The following is a 26447-nucleotide window of genomic DNA, read 5'->3' as shown; positions in this document are numbered from 1 at the left end:
AAGTTCTGAGATCCAAGTACCTTCTGGCCAAAGAATCTGACACGTTTTATAGCTTGTTGAACTGAGTATAAAAACTGTCTGATATTTCTAAAAAAAAAAAAAAAAAAAATTTGTTTCAATTCTAAAATAATTATTTCATTTTAAAAATATAAAACAACATTTTAGATTATGGTCGAAGAATAATGATAGCTTACCTCTCGTCAATTTAAATTTTTGGAAGAAGGAATCAATTAATTTGGTAACAAAGTCAACAATTCGAGAGGATTTGGGTCAAAGCTCAACAATTTTATAGAAAAAAAAAATATATATATATATACATATATATAAATAAGTACCTAAATAGAAGTTTAAAAAAAAAAAAAAAAGCAATTCAAAAAAGTGGATTCATATATAAGGGGAAGCGTTAGAGTTCAAAAAAGATGGATCTATATATAAAGAAAGTATTAGAGAAAAATAATAAAAGAAATAATAATCCATCTTTCATCAATTTCAATTCAACTTAAATTTTTGAAAGGAATGATAATTGAACTTGATCAAGCAAAAGTTACTTGCAAGAAAATATTTCAAATTTATTGGCCAATACATTACTCACATTTGTTTTGAAAACTTTTATATGGGTGAAAGTGGTGTGACAAGTAATTAACAATGCAATACTGAATAATTGTTTTTTAAGGCTACGTTGCATAAGACTAGTTATCAGGTTTACGTATGGATAAACTGTTACATAAAAGTCACATATTGAGACATTTATACTACTAAAAATTTGTACCTTTTTAATGACGAAAATAAAATTATTAAACAATTATATCTTCTAACTTTGTTGCCAAATGTTGTTAATAGGAAAACTCTCGTTTGACTCACGATTGATCAACCGGCCGTCAAAACAATAATTTATATTTATAAAATTGAACCATAAAGTATTTCAAAATACAACACACACACATATAACAGAGCTTTAAAAATAAATAAATGAAAAAAAAAAAAACTCTTAGAAAATTGTTTTGACTAAGGCACATCCATTACACATCAGCATATATATATATATATTTATATTTATATAGGTCCTCCTCATTGGTAATGGTCATCAATTTTCGTTTTCAGACTTTTTTGTTCTCCTTGGATTCAGGTAGACGCTGATTAACTTCCATACCCAGCTGAGGTGATTTAATAAGTTTAAAGGGAAGAAATCAAACCGACTTTTGAAATTAGTCCGGAGAAGATCAAGATACAAGGGAAACTGGGCGACGGCGAAAATAGAAATGGGAAGGCAAGCCACGGCATAAACGGGAAAGACGGCATATCTGAATTTACCTTCCGTCATCAAAGAATGGCCAGATGTAAAAGAAACCAACATGGAGGTTATGGAAATGAAAAGTGACGTCAGACCAAATATAAGCTTCAAAGGAAGGTCTCTGCGGAAATCTCTTTCTCTGAAGCCTGATGTGAGGATGACCAGGAACATGGTCAAAGCCGTGACCGAAAAACAGAGCGCCAGCAACGATGAGATGGAGAAAACTTGGAAAGCCACCTGTTTTTCCAGTTTGGGTTTGCCGGTTTTCTCATCAAGACCGTCTGGGATGGAAGACGAGGTGGCAAATACGACTCCAGCAACAACAGTCGCCGCCACAGAGATCGATTCTGAGGTTTTGACCAGCCAATTTGCTCCTTTCTTAACCAGTGCCTCGTGCGTTTCGGTAAAAATCTCCTCTGCGCTCTGTCCTTTGTAGTTTCGTGGATAGAAGGTGCCACAAGGCATTGAGGATTTCACATACTAAAAAAATGGAATGGATTATAAAAATTAATATAATGTTATTATGAAGAATCAATATATATATTCATTTTACCTTGCGGATATGCGGATACCATGTAAATTCCGTATATATTACATGCAATCAGAAATAAATAAATTAAGTAATTACCTCGAACCATTTGATTTCCCACTGCATCTGTGCTGCAGCTCCATGAACTGGCCAGAGCTTAAGTTTATTGTGGAATGCGGTCGCATGCAAAACCGTGTTCCCTTCGTCATCCATTTGCCAAGCGATACTTTCATTCACGAAGTTCTTGTTGATCAAGAAGTTAAATAAATTAAAATCCCTATTCTCTGCTGCCAATATCAATATATTCTTCTTACGTGCGTCCCTGTCATTAATGGCCACTGGATAATCTTCAAGGATGCTCGTCACTATTTCTTCTATTCCATTTTTGGCTGCAATTAATATTGCTGATTCCTTTGATTCTAGTTTTCCCGCTTTGATTTTCCCCTCCTTCTCTGTGATTATCACCAATTAATATATATATAAACTTACCAAAGCATAAAACACACACACACACACACACACACACACACATATCGTGCATTTTAATTACCAGATTAATTCCTTCTTCTCTGTGATTATCAGCAATATTTATATACATATATAAAATTACCAAAACAAAAACTAGACCCACACACACACACACATATTGTGCATTTTAATTACCCCATTTTTGCAAAACTTTGGATGAGGTGACCTCGTCCATGTGGTGTCCTTGTTCAGGTTCTAGATACTCTTTTGAAACATCGAATGGCTGGTCTTCGTCTCCCTCTGTAGGGTCTACGTACTCATAGATAGATGCAAATTCTAGGAGTTTATCCATGAGTTTGACACTCCATTCATGCTTCTTTCTTATTTCTCGTATGTCTTCAATGCGTATCTTTATCCTCATACACGGAGTTACTATTCAAATATTAATTCACAGGTAATTAGGAAGATGTTATATATCTTGTGTGAGTATATAATAAAAACAAGGATGTCCAGTATAAGAGCCTTGTTGTGTGTGTGTTTGTATATATATATAATTTTTGTTATTGTGGGCTTGCACCCCTACCGTTAAGTGGATATGACTCCCAAATTACATATAATTTGATGTAATATATCATATTAATTACATGTAAGTGCTTAATTAGTGTAACATGCGACTTTTAAAAAATATATATTTTAATAATGTGTTTTATTTGTTGTTTATATGCTTTCATTTATTTAGGAAATTATATATTAGTTATTTATTTGGTTTTTTTTTTTTACCTTAGATTAATAATAAAAATTATATTATTACTATTCTTAGAGTTAAACCAGAGATAGAAAACCAAGATCTATTTATATATATGTTTAGAGTGGGAACAGAATTCCTAGCTATAAGAGTTAAGGTATGTAAGTTTTATTTTTTATTTTTACTAGTTGCCTTAAAGGATTTATTAGGGTTTTATTTTAAGATATTTGTTTAATGGTTTAGATTAGTTAAATTTTCCCTTGTTACTGGAGGTTCTCATTGATCTTTGGGTTTATTGGAGCGTAGAGAAGAGGATTGAGAAGTTTCGAAGGATTGTCAAGGTTGGTATTTTTATGTTTATGTGTTTATTTGATGTTTTGTAGGACTTTATTTGGTTTATGGGATGAATTTTTAGGGTTAAATTGAATTTTAGATTATGAAAACCTAAAATGAAATTTCTGTGAGAATCTGTATAATGTGACTATTCGGATTTATTTTAAATATCTACAAAATTTATTTGACTCCAAAATTTGGATGATGTTAGACACCTTCATGAATCTTTACAAATTTATTGAGTCAATTTGAATCTGTTGTCAATTTATTTTGCAATTTTGAAGTTTACATTTCCTGTCTGGTTTTTTTCTATGGCAACACTATGGCCAATTTGTAAAATTTCAAAATAAACACAAAGAAAGTTGTTTTGATTGAAAATTTGTATGTGGTGTCCTCTGTATGTCTAGTTTTGCTATATAAAATTTGGATTAAAATTCCATATATTTTATTTGGGATGATTTTCTAAGTGACGTATATTTGCTGTCAGCTTTTATTTCCTGATCAGCTCGGTTAAGGGTAGAAATTCTACTTAAATTACTTTTTGGTCTTTGAAAAGCTAACAAGCATTTATGCTATATCTAGTGTAACTTTGTAAAATTTCACCTTTTCTGCTCCTGTATTTTATTTATAGTAAATTTTTCTTTAGATTGAGCTCCCTACAAACCACCGTTTTTCAGTTTTTGTCAATAAGTTATTAAATTCATTTTGACCATATTTTTTACTTTTCTTTGGGCTATAAAATATATTTGAGTACATAAATGTACTTAGTATTAATCTGTAAAATTTCAAATGAAAAAGAAATTTTATGAATAAGATGCAGATCAGACATTAAATGAATGTTTATAAAAATCTGATATTTTCAGTATTTTTGTGTCAAATTTCTATTGAGTTTTGAATGGGTTTAATTTATGGTTTTGATATGAAATTTTTACTACAGTCAGTTATGCATGCGTACAATACCTTTTTAAGTTTTCATATTTAGGTGATATCGTTTGACCAAGGAATTAATTCTTGTTTTGGGATTGGTTTTTGATAATTGGGTATATATTGGAGTTTTAGTGATATGATTATATATTATAGGTTTATGATTTCATAGTTAGTGATTTAGAATTTGTATATTGACCTTAAAGGAGTTTTAGAAGGTCTCCAATTGCTTTAGCTAATAAATTTATGTTTTGAATATTCTTAGTTTTGTCTTATCTTGGAAGAGAGTTAGAGGGGTTATTTGGCTAGCTCCACTGTTGTGGTCATTGGTATTGTTGGATATATTGTGCTTATATGATATTCTTAAACTTGTTTTATAGGTTGAGAATCTATATTGAAGCATATTCAGTATATTGCTTTGTTCTTTGATTGTGTTCAAGATAAGTTCACTGGACTTTTTTCTGGAATTATAACAAAACCTATGTATTTGTTTGATGAATGTTTATTTTGTAAATTACTTACATTTTTTTACACAAAAACAATGATTATGTTTTGAAAAGTGATTTTTGGGACTTTGTTATGTTTATGAGTTTGAAGTATTTATTATATGAAATTGTTTTTGAATCTTCGATATGATAAGTATTTGTTTATAAATCTTTGATATTTATTGATTTGTGAAACTATTGATATGAATTTGTATGGTTTTTGATAGTTTGTTCTACATGGTGCTTAGTAGGCAAATTTGGCAAGAACCTTCCTTAGTGATTCATATTTGTAAGTATGTATATATTTATATGTTGAGATGAATTGTGTTAGGGTCTTTCCTAATGATATATGGTTCTTCACCTTAGATGTGTTGTTATATGTGGAAGACTTATTGACAATCACAGTAGGGGTTTGACTCCCATCTTTGGGCATGAGTGTTTGTCTGTTTTGGAAATCTATGATTTCTTCACTTATATTTGTCTCACATAAGTTGATTTTGTTTTTATATATTTGTCTCACATATTTGTCTTTATTTGGAAATCTATTTTGGAAAGTCCTATTATATCTTATAGTTAGATAAATATGAAAATATGATATTCCAATTTTTTATTTTTATTTTTTATAATAAATGTGCATGATTGTTTTGACTAGTTTTTGAGATATTTGACCTTTGTGTTTAAACTTATTTACTGCATATAATGAACAAATTGTTTCTGTATTAAGATATATTTGAAATGTATTTGAATGTTTGGTTTTTATATATGTAAAAATATGTTTTTGATTATTTTAATATAAAAGCAAAACCTAGTAGCTTAATAAGTTATTACTCACTTAGTTTTCTTATGATTTTGGGTATCTATTAGTTGAACTGGTAAGTAGACAAGGATTAGACATAGTTTTAGACTTCGTTTAGTTGTCCTTATTTTATTTATGGTTTAGGATTAAATTTTTATAATAGGTTTTTGTTATTCTAATTTTTTTTTTAATTTTGATTAGTATACTTTCGTATATTGTTATATTTTAAATAAAGTTTTTGTTTCTGCAAATTCTTGAACATTGTTATGAAATTAATTTTAGCATGTTTATTCATATTCCAAGTTCACAAAATTTGGAGTGTGATACTTAGGATGCCATCTTAATTTGTAATTTAAAAAACTTTATTAGACTCCCAACATATCATAATCCTATAGTTGTAATTAAATACACATATATATATTTGCTATATATTTGCTTAGATGCATTTATCCTTACCTGCTTCAATAAGACCCAATGTTTCTTTGGCACAAAATCCGATACAGTCACGGAAAATGGATCTTTTTTCCATTACTTTCTCACTCTCTGTGTATATAAGAGAAATCAAAATTTCCACTAGTTTCATGTTAAAATACAAGTTATAAATTAAAAAGAGTAAGAATTGTTGAACCTTGTGAAGTTTTACTTTGGACGTCTTTATTATTGGATGTTGTTGCTTGCTTCTCTAAGTCAGCTGCTTCTGCGTTTGGTAAGTTAGGGACTAGAAATATTGGGAAATTTCATTGGCAATATAATCACATGTGCAAGTCTTCAATGATCTATAAGTTCCATGATAATACTAATTTCTATGACTATTGTTAATTAATTAGTATTTGAATGAAATTATATTTACTTTCTTGAGTGACAGTACTGTCCACAGATGTATCACTGCTATCATATGATTTGTCTGTAAAAAATGATGTGATATACATTAAAGGAAAAAAGAACAAAAGAGAAGGTGATCATATTGATACATTATAGATGGTTAAAACTATTACAACAATAGAAACACATAGATGTTTAAAAATGGATCTTTTTTCCATTACTTTCTCACTCTCTGTGTATATAAGAGAAATCAAAATTTCCACTAGTTTCATGTTAAAATACAAGTTATAAATTAAAAAGAGTAAGAATTGTCGAACCTTGTGAAGCTTTACTTTGGACGTCTTTATTATTGGATGTTGTTGCTTGCTTCTCTAAGTCAGCTGCTTCTACGTTTGGTAAGTTAGGGACTAGAAATATTGGGAAATTTCATTGGCAATATAATCACATGTGCAAGTCTTCAATGATCTATAAGTTCCATGATAATACTAATTTCTATGACTATTGTTAATTAATTAGTATTTGAATGAAATTATATTTACTTTCTTGAGTGACAGTACTGTCCACAGATGTATCACTGCTATCATATGATTTGTCTGTAAAAAATGATGTGATATACATTAAAGGAAAAAAGAACAAAAGAGAAGGTGATCATATTGATACATTATAGATGGTTAAAACTATTACAACAATAGAAACACATAGATGTTTAAAAATGGATCTTTTTTCCATTACTTTCTCACTCTCTGTGTATATAAGAGAAATCAAAATTTCCACTAGTTTCATGTTAAAATACAAGTTATAAATTAAAAAGAGTAAGAATTGTCGAACCTTGTGAAGCTTTACTTTGGACGTCTTTATTATTGGATGTTGTTGCTTGCTTCTCTAAGTCAGCTGCTTCTACGTTTGGTAAGTTAGGGACTAGAAATATTGGGAAATTTCATTGGCAATATAATCACATGTGCAAGTCTTCAATGATCTATAAGTTCCATGATAATACTAATTTCTATGACTATTGTTAATTAATTAGTATTTGAATGAAATTATATTTACTTTCTTGAGTGACAGTACTGTCCACAGATGTATCACTGCTATCATATGATTTGTCTGTAAAAAATGATGTGATATACATTAAAGGAAAAAAGAACAAAAGAGAAGGTGATCATATTGATACATTATAGATGGTTAAAACTATTACAACAATAGAAACACATAGATGTTTAAAAATGATCACATCCTAACAAAGGGTAAATCATCTGATATTCACAACAACAAAAATATGAATTAATTACCCTTTAAAATGTTATTATAGTTATATTGACATTTAATTGATTATTGACACTCATTGTTTCGTGCTAAACAATATTGTTGCGTACTTCTCTATATCAATTGTTTTTTTTGTGGTCGGTGACTTAAGTTGTGTAGGCATTGGAAATATAGGGAAGCTAGATAACATAGGAATTACGAAACAAAATCAATTTATTACTTTTCTTAAAAGAAGAAATTGTACCCATCACCTGGTATTGCAACTGAATACTCTGTTTAAGCTGATGAGATGTGACTTTCATTTTTTTTTATATTTGTTTCCAATATTGTTTAAACCTTCATGTGGAATTTTATTTTTCTTGGAAATTTATGTACAATTGAGCTAAAAAAAATATAACTGCTAATCACATTTTGCTACATAATTAGGTACCCCAGCACTACCGAATAAACAGATAAATATTAAGGATCTCAATTTTTAGATTTCTAAATCTTTTTCTAAATGAGTATATGCTGAAAGTATCACTTTAATTAATAATTTAAAATAAAAGCTTAGGTGGATAAGTGGCAATTCTTAGAACTTGTCGTATAAATAGGTTACTATTATAGGGTGGAAGTGTTTAATGACCTATAGTTTCCATGGCAAATCCCACGACCCCCAATTAATTTTGTTTTTAAAAATATGACTATTGCTAATTAATTAGTATTTCTAAGAAATCATGTCTACCTTCCGAAGGGAATTTATCGTCCAGGTACAGCTCCACAGATAGACCTGTCAAATAATCATATACAAAAAACGATGTGATATAAATTAAAAAAAAAATGGCAATTACATAGAGCCTGCTTAATAATGCGTATACATTACGAAGGATTAAAATTATTTTAATGTTAAAACCTGCATGTTGTATACTTTTTGTTTTCATATTCATAAAAGTTACATGGTCATTTAATTAAATTTGAATATTTTATTTTTAAAAGTGGTAAACCCACCTTTGAAACTTTTATGCATGTATAATCCTTTTATCATTCGAATTAACAAAAATTTAAAGGTTAGTTTTGCAAACTAACAAGTTTACCCTTTTTGTTTTGCAATCTTTTTTTGATCGGCTCTTGTATTGCAATTTTAAAATATTTCATGTACAAATATTTATTAAATTATTTTTAGATGTGTGGGGGTCCGTTAAAACAGTCCAATTGGTAATTTTCAAATTTTGGATTTAAAATTTAGTGATAAAATTGTTCCTTCTAAATTTATTTTAAAAAAATAACTACGTCACTGGTCCGACCATAAGGGACAGGATAATTGCTTTGACTTTCATTTCTATGGGCAATTAATTGCATCTAAGACAGGTTTTTCATTTGGAAGTCAAAAAAATAAAGGGAAAAAAGACGGGTTTTTCATTTTTTTTGGCCTTTAATGTTCTATGAAAATGTTTAGATGTGTCGTGTTTTTTAAACGAAAATATAGTATATGTATATATTTAATATGAAAATATATGTAGTTTCGTTCAGTAAAACGTATAAGAAATTGATGTAATATTGCATTGAAAATTCGAAAAATTTAAGAGTTCTGTGAAATGTTAAAAATGACGCATACTATTTTTGTGTGTGTATGTACACACAACTCTATATATCTTTGTAGATATAAATATAACAATTAAGCGAATTGAATAGTCATTATACTTACATTCATAAATGATTCTGCTGAACCATCCAAGTTTGTTACCACTTTTAAAAGCAGCAGGTTTGTTGGCCAAAAGATGGAGAGCGGTATCACCATTTTCATTTACAGAATCGACAAGATCTTCATACAATAGAATTATACCATATGCCAAATCTGCATGTCAAATGCATAAACTGTATGTTAACAATGTTGCACTTTAAGTAATCATACTGTTTTGTATTGTTTATACGTACATATATATATATATATGTATGTATATATATATACATACAGGGCCGTCTCAACAAGTTTTGAGGCCCCAGGCGAAAAACAATATTTGGGATCTTAATTAAATATTATTTTTATATTTTTTTTTTGATGTAAAATTACTAATTAAATTTTTATATTCAAGATTTGATAATAAATATTTTTCAATTGATAAAATTGCTAATTGTTTAGTCTTTTTAAAATATAGTTAAATATAAATAAGATTTTATTAATTTCAATTTTGAAATATTTCTTTCCATTAATGCAGCACTAACAAAAATTAATAAATCTATGCAGAGGGAAAATAATTTAATTTTTTTTAAAGTTTTAGTGCTCAAAATAAATTTAATTAATTTATTTAAATTAAGATATAAAAAAAAAATGAAAGCAAAAACTAGAGGAATACAAAGTCTAGTTTTTTACTAACAACAAGAAAAACTAATAAATAATTAAAATCATAAATTCATAGAAAACAAATAAAAATTAAAACTATTATGAGAATGAACAATATAAATTTATTAAAATAAATAATAAATTACAAGCTTCCCTTTTATTTTAGAGCCATTTGCATTAAAATTGCAAATGATATAGGTTGGATATCAAAATTAAACAAATATAAAATATGAGTGAATGAGATGAGATGAAAATAAATGAGCATAATGAGAAAAAACGCATAAACAAATGAAAAAAAGTACATAAACAAGAGGAATATCTAACATAGTTTTTCTCTCTTTTTTATTATTAATATAATCAATTATAGAATATAAAATATTTAATTGATTTAATTGGTATTATTTTTCAAAAATAAAAATAATTAAAAATAATTATTACAGTAAATAATCAATTAGAATTTACTTAAAAATCAATAATCAATTGGAAATAATTTAAAATTATTTTTAAATCAAAATTTTTATATTTTTAAAATAAATTAATAATTATATTTTATTTAATAAACGTATATATTATATATATGGACTTTTTTTTTTCAGGGCCCAACAAAATGGGGGTCCCGGGCATGGGCCTTAAGCAGCCCTGTATACATATATATATATATATATATATATTTGTACATCTTTTGCAGTTAAATCTAGAGTATATCAAGTCAGCCTGATAGAAGATTATATATAAATATATATATATATAATTGGCAGCAAACAAAAATAAAACTGTATATGAATTTTATGTTACCCATAAATTCCCCTTCTATTGCAGAGTGCAGTGTAGTGTAACCATCTGCCCTTCTGGAATAAGAATAGCCGTCTTCAATGCTTTCACAGACACTGTGTAAGTAGAGAAAAGCTCCAGTCTTTCCATATGAAGCGGCCAAGAAGAGAGGGGTTTCTCCCTTACTGTTCCGATAACCAATTAAAGTGGGATCAGCTTCCACCATCCATTTGCACATAAGCTGACTGCCCATTGATGCTGCTTGATGGAGAGGCGTATCGCCTTTGTCGGTTGTAACTCTAAGTGCTTCCTTCTTGTCCTCCCTTTTAATCAGCGTCACAAGTTCTCTAACGGTGTCAAGTTGCTTTTCAGTGATGGCCACATGCAGTGCTGTGGCACCTGTTTTTGTGATTTTCCGTTTAAGAAGATCGAGATTGTCCCGGCAAAGCTCTTCAACCTCTTTCCATTTACCTTTCATCGCCATTTTGAACAGAGTACTCATCTCCGTAGAACTCCTAGGTGTTTTTTTTTTTTTTTTTTTTCCCCCCTTCTATATATGTATCAGTATATCTACAGTGGGGAGAAGCTGTAATACTTTCCTTTTGTTTTTCTTCGCTTCTATATATATATATATATATATATATGCTCTCAGCCAATACTGGCATTGAATAATTTTCCATTAAAGCCTATTTATTGTTGAGGACAAGACTCTGTATAGCAAAAGCTATCAAAGTTACCGTTTCTTTAAAGAATAACCCGAATTGGAATCCTTTTATCTCCTACATAAAAAATAAAATAAAATAAAATAAAATAAAATAAAATAAATGAATAGAGAATATATATAGTTTGTTTGTTAGCAAAATATGACCGACTAAATGCATGATCTATAAAAGTTATTTTTGTTGATTCCTTCCTTTAGAATAATAATGATATTATTTAGCTATATATTTATTTGATAGTAAGGGTGTACTTTTTTAATTTCTTTTTCAAAACAGTATGATAACTATATATATCTATATATACTTTTTTTGGTAATAATATATATATATATATATATATGTATATACACACCTGTTTTAGTAAATAGGAAAACGGTATATACATTAAATATGTTTAATTTCTTTCAATTTGGATTGGGGAAGACATATTGCAAGCACATGTAACATGACTTAATTAATAATATATACTATCGAGATCATCAGTTCTTTTTTACTATTATTTTGTTAATTAGAATCCGTTTGTAAAGTTGCATTGTGAACTCTGCATTGCATATCAAAAAATTTCCATTTCTGGGACGCAAAATTGTTGATACTTTTATTGTTTTTGGGATAGTAGTTACTCTTACAAGATATTTAATTATGGATAAAAAAAAAACATTAATAATTAACTTCATTAACAATTGTTTTTTTTTTTTTCTTTTTGGCAAACAGTTTCATTAACAAATTAAATATTAGGAAAAAGTAATTGTTATTAATTCTTTGATGTAGATCCATCATGAAAGCGGAGTATTTTTCTAAGAATTGGATATGAAATTATGTATGTCCCAAATATTCCCATGTGAACAAAGTTTCTTTTTCAAACTTCAATCCTACTCCAAAGCCGTTTTACGCTTAGAGTGTGTAACAATTCTGGACTTTTGTTACACATGCTTCACAACGATATATTCCTATGGCTTTTTTTTTTTTTTTCTTAATTCCCAGGGAAGAAAAAAAAAAAAAAACAACTAGGAGAAGGGTACGTATATGTTTTGTTTTAATTTTTCCAATAAGAGGAAGATAGAAAGTACATTTAATATTGAATTATTTAATAATTGACAAAATGGAGATCATTAGTTGTGTCCGGCATTAGATCTGTGGAAACTTGAACTATGCTGGGAATGTACTAAATGTTGTGTTGAGGGGGAAAAGAATAATTTGTGTGCATGGAACATGTAACTTTTGGTTTGAAGGGGAAAAAATAATTTGGAATGCCATTCAAATTATAAAGAATTATTGTTTCATATGAATCTAGTTGTCCTTTCAAAAAATTCAAAAAATCTCGTTGATCTTAGGTGAAAAATCATAATCTTTACATAAACCCCCATTACATGTATGGAGAATTTTGATATGGTAAGTATACATTCGATAAAAGATTTTATGGTAATTAATGTAAAAATTTTAAGCTTTATATTATTATTATTATTATTATCATTATGTAGACTACATAAGTGATTGATAAAAAAAATTAGTTCTACTGAAATAAATATTAATATCGAGTAAAAGTCTGCAAAAAGTCCAATAACTAGATTTGTTTTTTCTTTAAGACAAAATGGAGATTCATATATAATAGCAATTCTTTAAAATTTGAGTGGCGTTCCAAATTATTCCTTCCCTCACCTTCAATCCAAAAAGTTACATGTTATGCATAATCTTCTTTGCTTTCTGAAAAAAGAAAAAGAAAAAGAAAAAGAAAAAAGAAAAAAATTATTCCTTTCCCCTTAAGCTCAATATACATATTTTAAACATAATTTATATTTTCAACTTTCACAAGTGCTTCACAAAAGGAACAGATAAAAATAAAGGGTAATTGTACTTTGCTACTTCTACTTTTATGACTTTGCGATATAGGCAAACGCACAACCGAGCAACATTGTCCTAGGACAACAAATTAAAAATATAATAATATTTTTATCTTTTAATGTAAAAATTTTAAGCTTTCTTTTATTATTAATTTTTTTTTGTACTATTATGCAGTCCATATAAGTGATTAATAACAAAATTTAGTTATACTCAAACAAAAATTAAATACTGCTTAAAACTTCGTTTAAAAGTCCAACAACCAGAATATATACATATATATATATATATATATATATATTTGGTTTTTGAGATGAAACAGAGAGAGATTCGTATATAACACTGGTTCTTTAAAATTAGAGTGGCATTCCAAATTATTCTTTCCTTGCCTTCAATCCAAAAGTTGCATGTTCATCCAGAAGTTGCATGTTCCATGACCCAAAATACACATTCCGAACAGAGTTTATATTTTCAACTTTCACAACAATCTATTGCTTTAATGTTTGCCACATGGAAGGAACAAATAAAGAAAAAGGATTTGCTACCTCAACTTTTACCCTGTTTGGTTATATTTTTTATTTTCAGTTTTCAAAATATTATTTTAAAAATAACAAATAGAAAATTACTTTTATTTATTTTATGAAAATAAAAAATATTTGATCAGTGGTGTTTGAAAACAGTTTTTAAACTAAAAAATAAAAAATAAAAAACATCATTTTAATATTTTAATATTTTATTTTTTTAATTTGTTTTCTAAAACTATTTTTAAAAATTGATGACGAAACAAATTTATTTTTTATTTTGAAAACAAATTTTTATTTTGTAGAATAGAAAACTATTTTAAAAGCGATTGACCGAACATGCCTAGTGTCTTAAAATTTAGGCAAATGCGAAACTGATCAACATTGACATAGGTCAACAAATGAAAGTTATAACAATATTTTTATATTTTAATGTAAAAATTTTAAGCTTTAGTTATTATGATGATGTAGCCCATGTAAGTGATTAATAACAAAATTTAGTTCCTATTTAAATAAAAATTAAATACTGAGTAAAAGCTCGCATAAAAGTCTAACAGCCATATATATATATATATTTGTTTTTTTGAGATGAAAACGAGATTCATGTATAAAAGTCATTCTTTTATAAATTAGAGTGGCATTTCAAATTATTCCTTTCCCGCCTTCGATCCAAAACTTACATGTTTTTCGTTCCTTGCTTTGAGAAAAAAAAAATATATATATTCTTTCCTCCTTAAGCCCAATGCAAACATTGAAGCATTAGATTTAAATAAATAGTTAATTGTACTTTGTTATTTTTATTTTTAAGGTTTTTCAACGTAGGCAAATGCGAAACTGAGCAATATTATCGTACGTCAACAAATTAAAAATATAATAATATTTTTATATTTTATTGTAAAATTTTAAGCGTTTTTTTGTTTTTTTTTTGTTTTTTGGTGTTATTATGTAGACCACATAAGTGATTAATAACAAAGTTTAGTTATACTCAAATAAAAATTAAATACTAAGTAGAAGTTCGTATAAAACTCCAACAACTATATATATATATATATATATATTTTTTTTTTTGACAAGAAACAGAAATTCACATATAACAGTGATTCTTTAAAAATAGAGTAGTATTCTAAGTAATTTCATCCTCGCCTTCAATCCAAAAGTTGCATGTTCCATGCATACAAATTGTTCCTCCTTGCTTTCTTAAAAAACAAAAAAAAAGAAAAAAAAATTGTTCTTTTCCCCCTTAAACCCAATATACACAGTCCAAATAAAGTCTATATTTTCAATTTTCACAATAATCTAATGCTTCAATGTTTCCAGGATGGAAGGAAGAAATAAAGATAAAGGATTATATCTGCACCTTGCTACCTCAACTTTTAGTGTCTTGAAATTTAGGCAAATGCGAAACGGAGCAACATTGTTGTAGATCAACAAATTTAAAATATTATAATATTTTTATATTTTAATGTAAAAGTTTTAAGGACTTAATTATTATTATTTTATTATTATGACGAAGATGTAGACCATGCACATAAGTGATTAATTAATAACAAAATTTAGTTCCCACATAAATAAAAATTAAATACAAAATAAAAGTCTAACAACCATATATATATAAGCCTCTTTTTTTCTTTTTTTTTTTTTTGAGATGAAAGCGAGATTCATATATAATTCTATAAAATTAGAGTGGCGTTTCAAATTATTCCTTCCCCCGCCTTCAATCCAAAAGTTACATGTTCCATGCGTACAAATTGTTCGTTTCTTGCTTTCAGAAAAAAGAAAAAAGAAAAAAAGAAGTAGAGAAATTATTCTTTTCCTCCTTAAACCCAATGCAGACTTTCCAAATAGAGTCTATACTTTCAACTTTCACAAGAATCTAATGCTTCAATATTTGCCAGATGAAAGGCAAAGTCAATTGCACCTAAGTCAGACTTATAAAATTTTGCAATTTAGGCAAATGAGAACCAACCAACAACGTTGTAGGTCAACAAATTAAAAATATAATAATATTTTTATATTTTAATGTAATAACTTTAAGCTTTTTTTGAGACCACATAAGCGATTAATAATAAAATTTAGTTCTACTTAAATGAAAATTAAGCACTGAGTAAAAGTCTATAAAAGTCCAAAAACCAGAATTTTGTTTTTTCTTTGATAGCTAGGAGATTCATATATAACTGTAATTCTTTAGAATTTAGTAATCAAATTGCCACGACCATAAAGTCCTACCATCCTCAGCTAAAATCAATGAACTTTGTTGTTGCGAATAGTGAAAGGGATTTTTTAAAACTGGTCTGAACAAGAGCAAAGTTGAGTGGGAAATTAACAATAAAACTCCTATAGAGGGGCTACTTTGTAGCTGCGCTGTGGAACCTTCTTATAAGTAGCCCATAAAAGATCAAAGTACAACGGAAATTGCGCAACGGCGAAGAAAGACACAAGCAGACACGCGACTGCATAGACGGGAAAAGCCGCGTATTTAAGCTCATCTTGGAGCACAAAAAAATGGCCAGCACAGAAACAAACAAGCATGGAGGCGATGGAGACAAAGAGCGATGTCAAGCCCACCAAAAGCTTCCTGGGCAGGTCACTCTCGAAATCCATTTCTTGGTATCGGGAAGTGAGGATGGCCAGGAACATCACCACGGACGTCACCGAGAAGCACAGCGCGACCAGCGATGCGATTGCGAAAACTTCGAAAGCCGGTTTGTGTTCCAGGGTTGGTTTACCGTTGTTCTTGTTGGTACCCCCTGGAACTGCCGTAGAGGTTGCGAAAGCAACGGTGGCGATCAGCGCAGCCACCACGGAGCAAGATTCCGAGGTGTTTGTGAGCCACTCGCCGCCGGCTTTGACAAGTTTCTTATGGGTTTCGGTGAATATCTCTTTTGGAGTCTTCTTCTCATTGTTGTAGCGGACGAAGTAGTGCGGTGGCATGGAGTTTTTCACAAACTGCGATTGCAAATATTGCATTATATATTATTCACAACAAAATAAAATAATAAATATTAATTATTTGAAATAAAAATTAATGTATTTGCTTACCTCATACCATTTGATTTCCCACTGCATTTGTAATGCGGCGCCAGGAATCAGCCACGGCTTATAATCTCCAAGAGTTGCTGCAAGATGCAAAGCACTGTTCCCATCTTTATCCAATTTCCGAAACACACTGTCTCTCAGGATGTTTCTCTTCATCAAGAGCTTATAAACATGAGGCTGCCTGTTTTCCACTGCCAATAGTACTATGTTCTTCTTTTCTGCGTTCATGTCGTGGATGGCAATCGGGAAAAGTTCAAGGATTTTCTCCACCATTTCAGTCACTCCGTTTTTCGCCGCGATTAGTATGGCCGTTTCCTTGTTTCCTATTTCTGAGGTTTCCCTCTCCGGTTCCCCTGACACATCCATATAATTAACTTCTTTTTATCTTTCTATGGTGCAGATATTGACTAGTTTTTAACTTGCCGATACACATTAGCCAACATTAAAAACTTGCCATAAAATGACATATATATATATATATATCAAATTAAGTACCTCCTTTTCTATTAGTACTATTCTTTTGGTTATCGGTGCTCTGTGTGTTGGTTGATCTTGAGGAATCAGCAGAGTTAGGAGGAGTCAATGGCTGGACATCACCATCTGAAATTTCATAGGGTTTCGTTTCTTCTCCGTCGTCCTTTTGGGTTTCTTGAGGTGTCTCTCCCGTGTGTTCATATTCATACATAGAAGTGCTTTCCAGGAGTTTAGTCATGACCTGAACCGACCATTTATGCTTTTCTTTCTTTTCCCTTATCTTCATTATGGCATTAGATCCTTTTAAAACGGTACTAAATATTGTCAGTAAATTAACAAAAAAAGTCGGGAAATTTAGATTTATGTTGCATATGTGACTAAGTTTGGATTTTTACCGAGTCCAAGAACGATCAAGATTGACTTGTATATAAGCTTTACAAACTCAATGCAGGTGCTGTAATTTGACGGACATATGTGTTGCCCTTCACTTGCTGGGGTCGGTTCTTTCCCTGTACGGACAAATTGTATATAATATGAGTCAATGTGGCCTATTAATTTAACCCATTTAAGCTTAATTATGACATTTGCATCCAAGGACTCTGTTCAACAAATAAAAGAAACCAGCTATAATATTGTAATTCATGCATGATTAAAATGGCTAAGAATATGAAATATCTGATTGCTACTAGTGTTTATATGTTTTATTTTTTATTTTTATTTTTCTGTGTCCATCCATCATCTAAATATATATATATATATATATATTCTAAACCATATTGTTAAGCATTCCTAGACGAAGAAAGATTTTCTTTTTCATCAGACTTTTCATAGATCACAGGATAGTCTGGTTACAGAGCTTGCATTCATAACAACTTGACGAAACAGAGTCTAAACAGAGTGGCATTGCATTGCTGACCGTTCTTTTTTCCATTGAGAGCAACGTTCGATCCTTCAGGGTTTTCTGCATCGCTTTTGTTCTGTTTTTTTGGATCCCTGCTGTAAACCACTAAAAATGAAAAGCCGCTAAGTTAATTTAGAATACTCCACTTTCAGGGGAAAAAACAATTAGCATAATTATGAGCACATTCCTACTATAAAAAGCCTTCCCATTTGCTGATTTTTTACTTTTATTTTCAGAATTTCCAAAAAACATAACAGTACCAATGTACAAAACAAAAGTGGAAACAAGAACGGAATCATACCAATTCGAAGAGCATTCCCCAGCAACCGAAAGAAATTTATGCAACTTTGATAGTTTTCTGGATGGTTAGGATTCTTTTCTTCCTTGAAGCTTTTTATCAGTGATTCCCGGGCATATGATGGCTCTTCTACTTTGAGGTCATCCACAAATATACCTTCCATATAATAAAGCACAGACAAAAATACCTTCTATTATACACACAAAGAGATATAAAAAAATAATGATAATAATAAAAAATAAAAAACAGAGATAAAACAGAGCAAATCTCTTCAAAGGAACACTCACAATGGTAAATGATACTGTTCCATAGTCTAAGGTTGCTACCACTTTTGAAAGCAGAAGGTTTACTAGCTAAAACATGAAGTGGGGTAAATCCGTGTTCGTTCACAGAATTAACAAGTTCCTTATACAGGTGAATTATCTGAAATGCCAGATCTGTTAAGAGAAACAAACAATTTTTATGTTTATATTAATTCAGAGATTTTAGCTGCAGTAATTTTGCTGAACTATCTACAATTCAGTTATATATTAATATAGAATTAGCATCTAGACAAATTGGCTCACCAAAGTAGTCACCGGCTATTGCACAGTGCAGAATAGTCTCGCCATCCATTCTCCTACAATAAGAAGAGCCTTGCCCAGGTTCACAGATTTTGTGAAGGCAAAGGAAAGCTTCCTTCTTACCGCGAAGAGCGGTCAAGAAGAAGGGAGTCTCTCTATCATTGTTGAAAGCACCTATCAAGGAAGGTTTAACCATAGCTATGCAACTGCACATCTTCACGCTCTCCATTGACGCTGCAATATGAAGAGGAGTATTCCCTCTCTCATTCTTAGTTAGAAGTACTTCTTCTGCATGTACAAGTCCTCCTCTGGAAATGATCTCTACGAGTTGTTCCACAACATCTTCTTGGCCATCAGAGGCTGCTACGTGCAATGCTGTGTCACCAGACCTCGTGATCTTCACCTCGTGAATCTTACTATCTGCAGCATATATACTTACGACTTCTTTCCATTTGCCTCTCATCGCCATTTTGAACAACTCTTTCTTCCTGTTCTCCAACTCAAAACTCAAACTGGTTTGCATGGTAGAACCCTGCATGTTTCTTTCTTTCTATTGTTTCCCTCTAAATTACTTCTGGTAGAGTTGGAGACTGATGCTCATATCTGCGTTTAACTGTTTTTCCTATTTATATTCATAATTCATATACTCATTCTAGTGACAAAGTAGTCTAGTGCTATTTTTCAAAGATGATGAGGAAAAGATGGAAAAAGGAAAAGTTGTGATATCCCTTAGAAACGTCTTCCAGAATCCCCCCTTTGTAAAAGTTGCATTGTGAACTCTGCTTTGCATATCATATAATTTCCAATTCTAGAAAACAAAACCGCTGTTGCTTTTGTTAACAAAATAGGCCACACTTTCAGAAATTGTAAAGAAATAATATTAACTTTCATAAACAGAAAATATTGGAAAAAATTACCTAAAAAATTTTGGAAAATAGGGATTCTACTGGTCAACAATTCTTATTTCTATAAGCATAAAAACATTAAAACACATAAAACAACATATCATACACAGTTTTGTAAATACCGAATGTCTTCCAAATTACAATCACTTTCTTTTGAGAATATCAGCATTTCAAATCCCCATAAACAATTAACAGATTTTGTACACTCTCTTTTTGCAGATAAATGAACATGAATGAAACCAATTATTTTTAGTGTCTCTCTATATTTTAATTGTAGAAAACTAGTCATATAAATAAATAAGATTTGCACCTATTGGTGAAGCAGTACAAGGCTTCATATTCCAAACTTAAGGAACTTTTTCATCTTAAAGCTGTCTTCTTCGATAAAAATATTGTTTCCTACTTCAAATAAAAAACCCAATTAATTGACAACCAAATTGTCAGGACCCGTCTAGAATTCTTCCCCGGAACCCTAGACAAGCCCTGATCCCAGAGAAATACCACCGAACCTTCCAACGGAAAATCCGGCAGCACCTCCCCTAAGGGTAGGACTTACCAAAAATTTTCTGCACTGAAAACACACTTCTAAAATCATCCCCTTATTCCTCCCACAATACTACAAATTGATTCCACAAATTTTCAGCACTTCAAAGAATGACAGCAACTCAGTGCATAAATAATAACTACATTTCCAGTACAGTATACAGAGCATTATACAAATAAATGTGAAATTAATATAATGACAGATAAAGAAGCAATACAAGATGGAGAGGAAAAAGGGAAGAAATACTTCTTGGACTTTTGGCAATAAACTGAGACGTCGGGCTCGCCCCGGACGATCAACGTCTCCCAACCTGGATCTAGGGGAACGGAATTTAAAAACGTGAGATGTTAATCATCTCAGTGAGTGACCCTATCTACTGAACACCTTTAATATTAATAATATAACAAATAAAGGGATTTAATTAATCAATACCGAACAATTAAATAAATAAACATTTGAAGTAATATTTTTTCTCAAAACCCTTACTATTCACTCCGTTGGAAATGTTCTCCTTTTAAAACATTTTCACAAAACCCGATATTCGTACCTCCCGAAAACCAAGGGATCAAATAATTTAATAAACAACAAATAAATAAATACCCCAAATATAAATAAAATGTAATAAATTATAATAAATAATTTTTGAACACTTTGGGGTTTGAAATTTTATTTGAAAATTTACACTTGACGCACCATACCATATACCGGTGATGCCCTTCGATACCCAGCGTCCCGAGCACCGACTGGCGGGGAGATTAAAGAGAGAAACTTGCAAACAGTACTTCGGTGTCCCGACAGTACCGCTGCTGAAACCGTCATCCCGGCCAAGGAGGGGGGCGGCTGATGCGCAATATATAAGACTTGCCTGCCCTCGGTCCAATGGCAACTCACGGGAGACATAATAACTTGCGCGCTAAACCACATATACACCAGAACACCAATACTGTATGAGTGCGTCTAACATAATTACTAAATTAATTATAACCGTACCGTTTTCCAAAATTACTGTGGAAAATATACCAATTTCAATTTTACCATCCCACATATTTTTCTTTAACAGACTCGGTACGAAATCATCGATAACGATAAAACAATAATTTTTCTCGTAACACGAGGTTCAACAAATAAAATACCATGGGCATAATTATAAAAATTAAACCACCAATTAAACAAATATTTTCACAAAATATTTAAACCAATTATGCCCAAAAAAATATTAAAATCCAAACACAATTAATTAATGAAAATACTTGCTCATGTATAATAAATACAATTAAATCACATTAAAATAATAATCGGGAATTTCTTAATGACCCAAAATTCCGTTTAGCATCAATGGAAAAATATATATATATATATATAAAATAATATTTTTTCCGATTATATTTAAATTCCACCACATGAGCATAATTTTCAGATATCAATTTAACACCACATAAATATAATTAATTGCCCAAAATATTTATTAAAGGTGGGTCACTTACCTGGAGCACACAATTAAACCATGATCCACCATAGGATCAATTACACGACTCATCCGTGCTCCTAGAACATAATTCACACACAGTCAAATAAATTAATATTTTATTCGGATAAATAATACCCGGTACCCGGGGGGTTAAACACAAACGTTAACCAAAATTGTCGAATAATATACCGAATCGAAGCTTGTGGAACGAGGATCGCATTACCGGTTTCCATCGACCCCAATTCCATCGGTGGTGGCCGGAATTTGGCTGGAAAGCTTCGGCCGGTCTTGATTTCTTCGCATCTCACAAACCACTTCAAATTTAAACGATTGGAGACCATAATTGAACTTAGAGGACCCAAAATAGGGGAAAAGGGGTGGCAATTTGGACTGGGCTTGCCGGAATACGGCGGAATCGCCGGAAAATTTCAAGCCGCCGTCGCCGACTTCACCGGCCTGATCTGGGCGCGTTGCCGGCCGGCCAGCAGCCAAATTTGGCCTGTGAGCTTGTCGGTGTGTGGTCTTGGACGGTGGCCGGGGCGTGACTCCTCTCGGTGGTCGGTGAGAACAAAAACGGTGAGGCCGAGAGGGAGAAAGGAAGGGAAAGGAAGAAGAAAAGAAGAAGAAGAAGGAGAACAGGCCCGTGGCCTTTTTTCCCACGTGGGGGAAAAGAAGAAAAAAAAAAGAAAAAAGGAAAGAAATAGAAATAAAAGAAAATAAAATAATTTAATTAAATAATATTAAAAATAATATTATTATAACAAATAACAATAATAAAATAATATGATATTAAGCATGGTTGACATGTGGCATCTCAACATGGTGACACATGGTCACATTTATCAAGTCACACGTGGCACATTGTTACATATTTTAAAAATAATATTAAAATAATACAGTATTTGAAAAACTCTATAGGTCCATAACTTTCAGACCACATGTCCAAATTGGACATGCCGCTTGTCTACGGACTCGTATCTACTAGTACTTCACAACCATGTATGAGTCAAAGCTCAACTTTGCATGAATAAAAAGTCAACTTCGGCATCCCTTGAACAGTTTGGACCTCAACTTGTTTTGCTCATAACTTTCAAACCGTAGCTCCGTTTTCAACGTGCTACTAGTCTATGAACTTGTGCCAACGTATACTTCGTAACGGTACCTCAGTCAACCTAGAATTCCAACCGGAACAAAAAATCAAATTTTGACCTCTTTCGGTCAATGGTCAAAGTTAAAGCCAACGGTCAACGGTCGACCTTGGTCAAAGTTGGAAAATTTCTGTTGTACTTTGGGACGGGATGTTATACAAATAATTAATCAAACATAATAATTTCTCTTAACATAAAATTCCCAAAAAAAAAAAAAAAAAAGAAGCTATTTAACGATTTGATGTTAGATCCATTATATAAATGGGGAGTGTTTTTCTAAGACTTGGATTTGAAGTTATGTATATCCACAATATTCCCATGCGGCATGTTTCACACTAGAATTTAAACTTTTTTACTTGTGTATATAAAAGAAATATTCTAAAATCATAATATATACAAAGGGAAAGAGACAACAGTTCTTCTTTAAGAGTGCAAAAATGAAGTAAATAATGGAGAAAAAGTAAGTACCATAGAGAGGGTGACAAAATCTCTCTCTCTCTTTTTTTTTTTTTTTTTTTTTTTTTTTTTTTGGGTGAATATCTCTTTTTTCACTTGGTTAGTCCACAACATCTCTGTTCCGCATTTCTTTTCCCTTTTTCTTTTGGAGTGGGTTTAATTCTCTCTTATCCAGGGTAAAAGAAAAAAAGGTATATATTATCCTTGTAATCATTTCATAACAAAGCAGGGGTTCATTTAGCTTGATTTTTCCTGAAAAAAGTTTCGAACGAGCTTTAGATCTGCAATCGTTTTACATAATTGAAAATTCTGTTTCAATCGCCTTTTTTTTTTTTTTTTTTGGTCCCCCCGCTCTCTTTAATTACTTAACAATGTTCGAATTCAACTTTTATTATCTCAGTTAACCTCTAGGTAAGTTTTCTTGTTTTATCCATTATTAATTTGAAATGTCCAATTGAATTCAATAACTTAGAGAGAAAGCACAGCAAAAAAAAAAAAAAAAAAAAAAAGTTAGATGGTAAACAGATCAAGTGCTAAATCATTCACATTGATGTTGATAAAGTAGAAGTTAGTTTACCTTTTTATTTACAGCATAGCTATACTTAGCTCACCTCATCAAAGTTTCGAGATCCAAGTACTTTTTGACTGAAGAACCAGAGAAGTGAGAAGAACTGTTTAGCAACTACCAAAAAAAAAAAAAAAAAAAAAAATTGTTCAATTTAAAAATATCATTTATTTTAAAAAATATAAAACAATTTTATTCGAAATGAGCTTGATTTACATTGTTGAGTTCTATTCCTATCCGCAACAGTATATGGGATAGAGGATGATTTTACATATTATTAGTCTCATGACCAAAGGGACTTGTCCTCCATTGTTTGGATTAAGTTGAATTGTTTTTTTTTTTGAATTATTTGGCTCCTGTAACGCCCAGTTTCTAGCTAATGGTCAAACTAAAGCTATACTTGCTAGAAAAGATTTCAGAGCTATTTGCCTAATATACTAACTCAAATTTCTTTCAACTGAATTCCTTGCAGATATGTGCTATCTAAATATTGATAATATTGAAAAAGTGGAAAATGAAATTCATCTGAAACTATCGCAACATAGCATAAAACTATTGAATCATAAAACTCTGTTTCAAAATACATCAAAACACAAATCTTAGACTATAATCTTTGTTTTCTCTTTTTTTTTTTTTTGAGATCATTTTAGAAAATAACTTATTTGGTAAAAAATTTCACCCAAAAAAAAAAAAAAAAAGAACAACTTATTTGGTAACAAATTAACTTATTCCTCTGCATGTTTAAGCTTGCAGCTGGTGCATTTAATATTTTGAACTAACGGTAATCAAACCGACTCTTGAAATTAGTCCGGAGAAGATCAAGATACAACGGAAGCTGGGCAACGGCGAAGATGGAAATGGGAAGGCAAGTCGCAGCATAAACTGGAAAGATGGCATATCTGAATTTATCTTCTGTCACCAAAGAATATCCAGATGAAAATGAAACCAAGACCGCTCCAATGGAAATGAAAAGCGAAGTCAATCCTAGTAAGAGCTTCACCGGAAGGTCTCTGGCGAAATCCCTTTGTTGGAACCGAGATGTGAGGATGGCCAAGAACATTGTTAACGCCGTGACCGAGAAGCAGAGGGCCACCAACGAAGAGATGGCGAAAATTTCAAAAGCTGTATGTTGTTGCAGTTTTGGTTTGCCAGTCATCTCGTCGATACCGCCTGGGATGGAAGCAGAGGTAGCTAAAGCAACAGCGGCAATAAGAGCCGCCACAACGGAGCACGACTCTGAGGTTTTGACAAGCCATTCCGCACCTTCTTTCACCAGGGTTGTGTGGGTTTCAGTGAAGATCTCCTCTGCACTTTTTTCTTTATTGTTGCGTCGAAAGGAGACGCGAGGCATGGAGTATTTCACATACTAAAATGTAACGACACAATATGTTAAAATAACACATCAAAAAATATACACCTTAATGAAATTTTGATGTAAATTCACGCTTTTATTTTATTTTTTTAAATATTATGAAAACAACTTCTATCCTTAAAGAATACATGTGAATCCGCACCAAAAAACTCTATTAACATATCCTGATGATGAGCGATTAACCGTAAAAGAATATGTATTTGTATTATATTTATATATATATATATAAATATGATATTTTGTTAAAAATTAATGAATTATTAATTACCTCGAACCATTTGATTTCCCACTGCATTTGTGCTGCAGCACCAGGAATTGGCCAAAGTTTATCTTTAGAATAGACTGCGGCTACGTGCAAAGCACTGTTCCCTTCATCATCTATTTTCCGAACAGTGCTTTCTCTCAGGAAATTTTTCCTTCTCAAGAAGTTAAATAAATTCACATGCCTATTCGCCGCTGCCAACATTATTATATTCTTCCTAGATGCATCCCTGTCATTAATGGCCACCGGATATTCTTTAAGGATTTCCTCCACTATTTCTATTATCCCGTGTTTGGCTGCAACTATTATTGCTGATTCACTTGCTGCTGATTTCCTCCGTTTGAGCTGAATCACCTCCTCCTCCTCTGTGTTAAACTTTTTTTTTGGATTTCACCTCCTCTTCTATGAGGACTGCATATATAATATTATCATTATCAAAGCCAAAAGTTATTGGTGTATATATATATATATATATTGATCAGCAGTAATTGTGAATTTTAATTACCACCTTTTTGAATAGCTTCAAATGGGATGCCTTCGTTTTCATCGAGTACTTGTTCGGGGTCCCATTTGGACCTGCAGTGTCTACGTACTCATAGATAGTAGCCTTACTTAGGATCTTTTTCATGATT

General features: G+C 31.0%; 3 protein-coding genes across 3 annotated transcripts; all 3 read right to left on the bottom strand.

The window, feature by feature from the left end:
• Positions 1 to 1051: 1051 nt before the first annotated feature.
• On the bottom strand, positions 1052 to 11273 carry LOC107425910 (uncharacterized). The gene is made up of 13 exons (XM_060820343.1): positions 10772 to 11273; positions 9341 to 9490; positions 8381 to 8425; positions 7444 to 7497; positions 7222 to 7311; positions 6933 to 6986; positions 6711 to 6800; positions 6422 to 6475; positions 6200 to 6289; positions 6028 to 6114; positions 2484 to 2720; positions 1920 to 2272; positions 1052 to 1771 (listed from the first exon to the last, which is right to left on the bottom strand). The coding sequence occupies exons 1-13, from the start codon at positions 11247 to 11249 to the stop codon at positions 1085 to 1087; spliced, it is 2469 nt and encodes an 822-aa protein (XP_060676326.1). The 5' UTR covers positions 11250 to 11273; the 3' UTR covers positions 1052 to 1084.
• Positions 11274 to 15889: 4616 nt separating this feature from the next.
• On the bottom strand, positions 15890 to 19820 carry LOC107425858 (uncharacterized). The gene is made up of 8 exons (XM_048480342.2): positions 19099 to 19820; positions 18820 to 18969; positions 18536 to 18688; positions 18250 to 18339; positions 17729 to 17842; positions 17355 to 17633; positions 16863 to 17212; positions 15890 to 16769 (listed from the first exon to the last, which is right to left on the bottom strand). The coding sequence occupies exons 1-8, from the start codon at positions 19631 to 19633 to the stop codon at positions 16158 to 16160; spliced, it is 2283 nt and encodes a 760-aa protein (XP_048336299.2). The 5' UTR covers positions 19634 to 19820; the 3' UTR covers positions 15890 to 16157.
• A 5035-nt stretch (positions 19821 to 24855) lies between these two features.
• LOC112492799 (uncharacterized) lies at positions 24856 to 26203 on the bottom strand. Its single transcript, XM_060811634.1, has 2 exons — positions 25822 to 26203; positions 24856 to 25547 (listed from the first exon to the last, which is right to left on the bottom strand). Exons 1-2 carry the CDS (start codon positions 26017 to 26019, stop codon positions 24957 to 24959), a joined length of 789 nt encoding a protein of 262 aa, XP_060667617.1. The 5' UTR covers positions 26020 to 26203; the 3' UTR covers positions 24856 to 24956.
• Between the last annotated feature and the right edge of the window lie 244 nt (positions 26204 to 26447).

This window comes from Ziziphus jujuba, chromosome 9, assembly GCF_031755915.1.
Source record: "Ziziphus jujuba cultivar Dongzao chromosome 9, ASM3175591v1".
NCBI lineage: Eukaryota > Viridiplantae > Streptophyta > Magnoliopsida > Rosales > Rhamnaceae > Ziziphus > Ziziphus jujuba.
This window is presented reverse-complemented; position numbering and strand designations above follow the sequence as displayed.

Excerpts from the sequence above, each read along its gene's own strand:
- LOC107425858 (XM_048480342.2), bottom strand. The coding sequence starts at position 19,633 with ATGCAGGGTTCTACCATGCAAACCAGTTTGAGTTTTGAGTTGGAGAAC. Across the intron at positions 18,970-19,098 it reads AATAGCCGGTGACTACTTTG|ATCTGGCATTTCAGATAATT; the intron begins GTGAGCCAATTT and ends TTCTCTTAACAG. Across the intron at positions 18,340-18,535 it reads GGGGAATGCTCTTCGAATTG|TGGTTTACAGCAGGGATCCA; the intron begins GTATGATTCCGT and ends TTTCATTTTTAG.
- LOC107425910 (XM_060820343.1), bottom strand. The coding sequence starts at position 11,249 with ATGAGTACTCTGTTCAAAATGGCGATGAAAGGTAAATGGAAAGAGGTT. Across the intron at positions 6,801-6,932 it reads CAGTACTGTCACTCAAGAAA|TCCCTAACTTACCAAACGTA; the intron begins GTAAATATAATT and ends CAATATTTCTAG. Across the intron at positions 1,772-1,919 it reads GGGAAATCAAATGGTTCGAG|TATGTGAAATCCTCAATGCC; the intron begins GTAATTACTTAA and ends CCATTTTTTTAG.
- LOC112492799 (XM_060811634.1), bottom strand. The coding sequence starts at position 26,019 with ATGTTGGCAGCGGCGAATAGGCATGTGAATTTATTTAACTTCTTGAGA. Across the intron at positions 25,548-25,821 it reads GGGAAATCAAATGGTTCGAG|TATGTGAAATACTCCATGCC; the intron begins GTAATTAATAAT and ends GTTACATTTTAG.